Genomic DNA, 7955 nt, shown 5'->3' with positions numbered 1-7955 from the left:
CCGTCCTTTCTCCCTCCTCTGCTCTCCTTGCTTCCTGGTGATCTCTCTGGGATCTGAGAGGACCCTGCGAGAACTGGAACTCATTTTCTCCTCTGCGCCATCTCCTTCTTTACTGTAGTGTGCGGACCCTGTGAGGAGCTCTCGGGGATAAGCAGAACTGACCCCTGCAGCTTACTTCACAGTGTGTGCAAAGTCCTAGGTGGCACTGGAGGAAGCCATGGAGACGGAGAATCACGATGTACCTGTTACGTGGCTTGTGGCTACGCATCCATCCACTATTGTGTTTATTTGAGCTCAGATCACTCTATAAGTTTATGTACTAATGCGTATGAAAATACGTGAGTGCTTCTGAAAGTATTTGAGCAGTATATGATATTATAGGGAATAAAAGGAAAAACACATGACAGCATCGTCTACATGATAACTTCCCTGCAATATATTTCTGAACAGTTACTTCATATAAGGACAGAACACAACTTCAAATGTCTTAGTATATGTAGTGTTCATTTTTTTGCATGAAGTGCTTCGATTTCGTAGTACCTGATTCAACCTATAGCTGGAGAATCTGTCACCGTGTGATGCAGCCGAGGCGGCCAGCAAGATGCGGTTTGTACGGTGCATTTGAGGATTTTATTACTTTTAAGATTACCTTTCTTTTCATTGGACAAAGCCAGTAATGAATCAACTTATTGAATGAAGGAATGAGTAATACTGTGCTCTATGTAATGAGTGTTGATAGCTTAGTTCTGTGGTACATTTGTATGTCTGCATCTCTTATTAGAGAGAGCCCTTCGGGGTCCTCAGCATGGCTCAGGAAGTTAATATCTGTAATCCCACGGGAGATTATTGGAATTGTACTGAGTTAATTCAGTGCCAACCGTGGGGAGAGAAAAGACACTAAGGCACGTTTGTAGTTACGGGGAGCCAAGGTGTCCTACGTCCGGCTAAGACTATGGCTAATCAAAACAAAGGCCTCAACCCAGGCCAAAGCCAGGTTTTATTCATTCCTGAGAAAAGAAGTGACTTGAGGATGCTTGACTGTGAGAGTGGTGGGAAGGACACGCATGCCGGGCACTGGGCTAGGGAGCAGAAAGAATCGCCCCTGCCACCTGTGGACAAAACAGCGATCTGCAGAGTACAACTGGGAAAGCCTCAAATGCTTTGGGGCCAGTGCCCCGGCTCTGTTGTGTAATGATTTAGCCCTTGGGAGCTGTAGTCTCTTATCCTGAGGATCCCTCCCAGCCTACAGCATGGAGCACTGGCTCTTCATTGTATCTCAAATATAAGAGAAGCAGGGAGGGTGGGGAAAGACTGCCTGTCATCTTTGCTTCATGGACGACAAGTGAGCACCTCAACTGGACCAACATGCACTGCTTATGGCCAGTTGAAGAGACGAGGGAAGCTCCTAACCACCTCTGTACATGGAAATTGGGTTAGGCTCAGGCCAAAGCGAGACAGCTGCTCCTCCTCCAAGGAGAGTCGCCAAGTGGTCCTGCACATCGGACAGTCACTTTTGGTTCTTTATTTCTATTGAGCTTAACTTTACATGGTTTTCCTCCTGAAAAACTCTTCCTTTACCTTCCCAGAAAGCCTGAAGATGGGGACTACATCCGCAATGATGGAGCTTCACTTCCTCTTATCATGTCCTTTCATCGCTAGTTATTTTGGTGCTGGTGATTCAACTCAGAACCTTGTGCTTGCCAGGCCGATTCTTACGCTGCTCAGCTACCTCCCTGGCCCTACCTCAGTTCTTAAGAGCCTGGTCCTTCAATCTTCTAGATTATTTTTATCATCCTTTAATGTCTCCTCCTTCCATCCCTGAATCAATAGACTTGTTAAAGACATATGTCTCCCTGCACATGGGGCCAGAATACTTGGTGATGCTGCTCTGGAATGGAAGTGCAGGGCGTTCTCTGGGGTCCACATAACCTTGAGTGGGGCTCAGATGCTTTCTCGCTCCCAGTTCTCTTAAGACCATGAACTTTTGTTGAATACTAAATTCTAAATTATGTGTAATGAATTGAACTTTGACTTAAAGGTTATACTTCAGTGTCACCCTACGGTGTGTCTTTCCAGTTGACCATTACGTAATTACTGGGACCTCAGGGCTCTTCTGGAGTTTTCCAAAGGCTCTTGGAGTGCCCTGGCACTGTGCCCTCCTGACCTCTGAACTCAGAGTCCCAAAACTTGAAGCAGCCTCACTTACTTTTTCGAAGGCAGGTAAGTAGCGATTGTTTGTTTTGTCTTTGAGCAAGGCCACCTTAGCATCTTTCTCCGCTGGAGCAGCTATCAGCAATTGTATGAAAAGTTCATAGAAATCTACCATTCCTTCTGTATACATATCAATCCTGAAAGACAGGGCATGCAACAGTCACGTTTTCCTATCTTAGACTTTACTGTTTAAATCCTAAATAAACAAGAGTGTCCGATGATAACAAAGTAGTTCACCAGCAGTGGATAGTTTTTATATATTATTGTTTACTGTGCTATAACTTTTAAATTTTATTATCATATCTTACAACAATCTATGAGATAAATAGATAATGGCTAAAATTTTTCTACACCCATGACCAAACACAAGTACAGAGAGGCCTGGTGCTGGGCCCAGAGTCATCACCAGGCAGGCGCCGGTGGAATCACCACCTAGAACGCTGACGCTACAGCCTGGACCTGCCTCCTCTGCGCGGCGGCTCTGCGCACACCTCCGCGCACCCCAGCACCTCGAGCAGAGGCTCGGGGCGGAGCTCCCGGCAGCGCCTTGCAGGCGCAGACCCAAGTCTCTCCTCTTGCTTACGCAGTGCAGGCCCGTGGCTGTGTCCAGTGTGACAAGGTCCCCAGCGCTTTCCCACGCAGCACATCGCACAACCTTGTCCACGCGCCACTTGCGACTCTGGCCTTGTTTCCGCTGCGCAGGACTCTGCTTAATCGAGCCCAGTGGCGCTGAGCCACTGGCGAGTGTGCCACCGCGGGCTGCGCGCTATCACCGAAAGCGCTCATCTAGCCCCCCTTTTTTGTACCTTTTTAAAATGTGTTGAAACTAATGTGTGTCGTGGACACCTGTTATTTGGTTTTTCAAGCTGGACTTTCAATCACTGTTTGAAATTTATTTAACAGTTGTATTTTCACATGATCATAGCCCTAATTGGTGCAGAACTAAAATTTTCACTGTTTCGTGTTCTTAGTGTTAAGTGCACAATGCTGCAAGCACTAGCATTCACTGTCCAGAATATTTTGCTACCCCACCTCCAGCAAACAAAGTTCTGTGCTTCCGGAAGTCACTGCCCATCTCCTGGAACTCCCCTGAAGCCAACAATGCACCTGCTATGTCTGTGGATTTTCATGGCATGAACACTACATGCAACATCAAAGAACAAAGGAGTCCGTAGGGTCTCGCTGCCTCCCTGTGAAGCACAGTATTCAGTGTGCATCCTGGTCACCAGCGCCACCACGTCTGCTCTTTGCACCACCCTGCTGTGCCCCTGCACGTTGTGCTCCTTTCTTCATCCTGTGCTTATTGTTTCTGTAGTGTGGATCTTGGGGATGCTTCCACTTTGAAAAATTATGAAGAAAACTGCTAAGACTATTTCTAAACAAGTACACAAGTCTGTGCATTCATGAGGGTATAAATCATTGCAGAGAATGTGTGAGGCACTGCCAACAGTTCTGCGCAGGACTTACGTTCACTCCAGCAGCTCCATCGTGACAGGAAGTGAACTCAGAGTGCCCCGTCCTTGGTGTGCTCAGAGTGCCCTGCCCTTGGCTTCAGCCTGGCTGTGCGCTCCCATATGAAAGCTTCAGGTGGCCCTTGTATCACGGGCTCCAGCTGCCACTAACACTCACCCAGGTGACCGTGCATAGGGCTAGCTGGTAAGCTAGGTGCAGGTCATCATGACGGGAATTTTGTAATCAGCTCCTTTAGATCTCTGAATCCCAGGAATCCTCTTCCTCAGCCTCACACACTTTGTCACTTGTTCCAAGAGATCCTCTGACATTGTTTACGCTGCCCTGAGGTCTGAGATCATGACTGCACCATCCCCTGATTGCGTGCTTCGCCTTCTAGTATTTACAGCTTTCAGTGTTTGAAAGCTCTCCCCCTCTGCTGTGTTGGAAGACGTCGTGTTCTGATGGACTCACGGGCTTCCAAACCTACACCTTTTCTCTCCCATCATCCTACAAGACCCAGCAGTCTCCTCCTGTATCCTTCCCAGTCACCTCACTCTAAGCATCCAGGCCCGCTTTGGTGCTAGTCCTGACACACCTGCTCTGGGCCCGCCGACTGAGGCTATGACCTGAGCCCTCCCTGTGTCATTTTCCCATGGAAGCACAGGAAATGTACCGTACAGGAGTCTCTCCTTCGTGTCCTTTCCGTAGAGATTGTACTTGGTGGCGATGTAGTTGAGAATGGCATTGGTCTGCACCATTGTCATCCCATCCATCTCCACCATGGGTACTTGCTGGTACATCAAGAGCCCCGCTATTGGAAATAAGGAAGAAGACATCAGTGAAATAGAATATATACTATTTCAGTATGAGAAAATTATCTTGGAATTAAGAAAAGAAAAAAGTATTCCTTGGTACCTGACAAGTAAAAAAGAATTTCTTAATTTCTTGTCATCTTTCATTTACTAATGTGACTGGCAATTTGTAGCCCTCTCATTTTTTTTCCTTTCTTGATACAAGATATTACTGTGCTGCCACCTTTGCTTTCTACTGAGAACTGGTTTCCCCACTTACCATATTCAAGAGCAAAAGCTCCTCCCTTATATCTCAATTTCTTCTCCTTTAATGCAATTTATAGCTCCTCCTTGAACTTTGCAAGCCAGTTATGAAGCAGTACCATATCCAAAATAATGCCTTTAAGTAGCGACAGGCTAAAAACGTCACCTGTCAGAGTTTTTGAAATTGAATAATAGGTTTGATCCTGCCAAGGATCTATATTTCCACTCAACTATCCTAATTTTCTTATTATAGATATAGAACCATGGATGGATGTGACAATGAAAAAGACAGAGTTGACAGTCTAATAAACTTCTGAGTGAAGAAGTCAAAAAAAAAAAAAAAAAAGGATCTGACTGTGTTGTTCAGGCTGACCTTGAGCTCACTACGTAACGCAGGCTGGCCTCAACCTCATGGTTCTCCTCCTGCCTCAGCCTCCTGCGTGCTGGGACTGCAGGCATGCACTACCGTACCCAACCTTGCCTATTCATTCACCTTCTATTTCCCGTACGTGTACGTATACTATATCCTGTCAGTTTTTGTGTGTTACTTATCTTCATGAGACTTTAGGAAGGTACTGCCAGATGAATCAAGGCTGACACCCAGAGGCCACTTTAAGTGTAAATTCCCAAAGTAAGTCTCATGACACTCAGGACCTTACCGCAGGTTCTGTGGTTCTGTGTCGGCTTCGAGACCTCAGCCTGTATTCTCGTGAGCCTGTAGTGGCACAGGGCTATTTACTTCTTGCTTGCGGTCAGTGAAGACAGACAACGGCCCCGTATATTCTCCTGCTGCCATCTAAGGCATGCTCTGTGTGCACTCCAGTAGGAGGACAGTGTGTGAGCGTGAGCTCACTGTAGTCTCCTCACAGTAAAGAAAGAAACAGCGTATAGAGGGCCTGGAGCGAGTCCTGTGGTACTCAGAGTCCAGTCCTTTTTCTAACTGAGAGCGTTTGCAGACTTCCTTCAAAACCGATGTCCCTCGCATGTTACCACTTCTTCTCTCTGCACCGTCTCCTCTGCAATCCTTCCAGTGTGTTGGCATTGCCTGCCTGATGTCGAGTTCACTGGTCTACGATGTGCCTGCAGTACTAGTCGAGCAAGGCCCTGGGTGTCGTGGTGCAGCCATCCAGCCGTGGTCGGAGTCCTCGACTCCACCGGCCACACGAAACCTATGTCCCTTTACATTGCAGGTGGGGGTGATGCGTCTCAGTGGTGGGCTAGCTAGCACAGAACACTGACCCGAGGGACGTGGGGTAGCTGCTGAACCTGTGCTGCAGCACTGAGCAGCTTTGGAACAAGTGTGGGGAAGGAGTTCTTTTTTATGGTACAAAGAATCCAACTTAGGACCTTGTGTTTGCCAGGCAAGCACTCATTCCACTGAGCTATCTCCCCAGCCCTGGGGAAAGAGTTAAAAATAATTCAAAATGTTGGCTAAGGCAGCCTTAGAATATTTAAAAAGGGGCCGGGGAGATGGCTCAATGGAATAAGTGCTTCCCTGGTAAGCACAAGGGCCTGAGTTCAATCCCTGGTTCTGCCAAAAAAAAAGAAAAAACAAAACAAACAAACAAACAAAAAAACCCAATATTATAAAAGGTGACAGGCCACATGTGCTTCCAGCAACCCAAAGGGCTGAGGCCGTCTAAGTCCCACCGAACCCGCATTGTGTTACTCTGTGCCTCACGTGCCTGGTACAGGACTACAGACTAAACGTTTTCTTTGGTAGTTTTCAATCCTTCATCTGATTTCAACTTCTTCCTGTTCCTCCTTTGTAGAAAAGAATTTTTCCCTTGTATCAATTTGCTTTGCAGTAGTGTAGCTTGTTTATTTGTATAGCTCATAGTTTTTCACAAGTCTCAGAAAAGACTGACCCAGACTTTTGAAAATACTAGAACTTTTCAGACTTTGAGAAAGGATTGTTGTCTTTTAAGTTGGAAGTGTACCACTTGTGTTTTGTTAGGTGGAATTGTGAACTGCTATTATCTTTACTTGTAAATTAAAATTGGGGTAAAATGTTCTCAAGGGAGAAATGTAGCCATTGGTCCTGATATGTCTACATCATTGCATTAAGAAAGTCCTAGGAGCCCAGCAGAACATGACCCTCGGCGTGTGGAGACAGAGGGTGGAGGCAAGGTCTTGGGGGCAACGTGCTGCGCCTCGACCGCCCACCGCTGCGCTGCCCAGCTGTGCTCAGTTACTCTTCTCTCCAGGCTGGGACACCATACCTGACACCCAGAATAAAGGAACGTTTGGCTTATTTCGCTCACAGTTAGTGGAGGTTTCAGTCCATACTCGGTTGACTCCAAGGGAGCGAGGCACGTGGCCGAGGGCAGCCATTCATGGTCGTGGAAAAATAGCAAAAGCAGAACAAGAAGCAGTGACTGCAGCAGCTCGCAAGCCTCTCTCCCTTCCTTACACTTACATGCAGAATGTCTGCCCCAGGGTGGGTGTGACATGCACACCCATCATCCCAGCACTGGAGCGAGAATTAGTCACAGACTCCAGAAGCAGCCCCATGACTGCACAGACCTGGGGGTAGACGGCTAGACGCAAGCCATAACACGCTAATCTCCTTCCTGACCGCAACTAGGGATCTCGGCTCTGCGGCACTCCTCTACCTCGAAGATTGCGCCGTGGAGCAAGGCAGCCTTGGCCTATGTCCTCACAACTGCGAGTCAAACCAAACCCCTCGGCCTTTAAGCGGTGAGCAGCGGCAGCACGCCTCTGTGACTGACAGCTGGCGAGTACAAGCTAAAATGTTACACTGGAATTCCTCATCAGAGACATTCAGACCCTGGAACTTACCATTTTTTAACTTTCGATAATCTTCTGGAGTCTTTATGTACTTCTCTTCAAACTGGGAGGAGAAAAAGTAAATAAAACATTGTCAGTTCTGTGCTTTTATACTCTCTTAAACTTGAGCTGTCCCTGAAATGTAGCTAATGGGAAGAAGTAAAAATTTCTGAGCTTGACAGCAAGCACAAATGTATCGCTTTGTAGCCGCGTGTAAACCTAGGTTAGCGCCTTCCAGAGCTGGCCTAGACCGTCATACGCAGCTGCTCATCTCCAGAGCTCACACGTCCCCTGACACCAACAACCTCCACGGTGGGTCACACTTAGGGAGGGACGCCGCCTGAAGCAGCGCCTGGAGAGTGCTGCCATCCAGCAGGTGCTTCAGCCCCTCAGCAGCGTCCTGCGCCGCCCGGGCCATCGCAGCAGAACCCTGCGGCCCCACCACGG

General features: G+C 47.6%; 1 protein-coding gene across 1 annotated transcript in view; it reads right to left on the bottom strand.

The window, feature by feature from the left end:
* LOC101582141 (glutathione S-transferase A-like) overlaps nucleotides 1-7955 on the bottom strand; it is a 13431-nt gene that overhangs the window by 2175 nt on the left and 3301 nt on the right. Inside the window, exons 3-5 of the mRNA XM_023711938.1 lie at nucleotides 7521-7572; nucleotides 4342-4474; nucleotides 2207-2348 (exon numbers count right to left, since the gene is read on the bottom strand). Of these exons, the coding sequence (XP_023567706.1) occupies nucleotides 2207-2348; nucleotides 4342-4474; nucleotides 7521-7572 (327 nt within the window). The remainder of the gene's footprint in view (nucleotides 1-2206; nucleotides 2349-4341; nucleotides 4475-7520; nucleotides 7573-7955) is intronic.

Source organism: Octodon degus, unplaced genomic scaffold (genome assembly GCF_000260255.1).
Source record: "Octodon degus isolate 3935 unplaced genomic scaffold, OctDeg1.0 scaffold00022, whole genome shotgun sequence".
Lineage (NCBI taxonomy): Eukaryota > Metazoa > Chordata > Mammalia > Rodentia > Octodontidae > Octodon > Octodon degus.
This window is presented reverse-complemented; position numbering and strand designations above follow the sequence as displayed.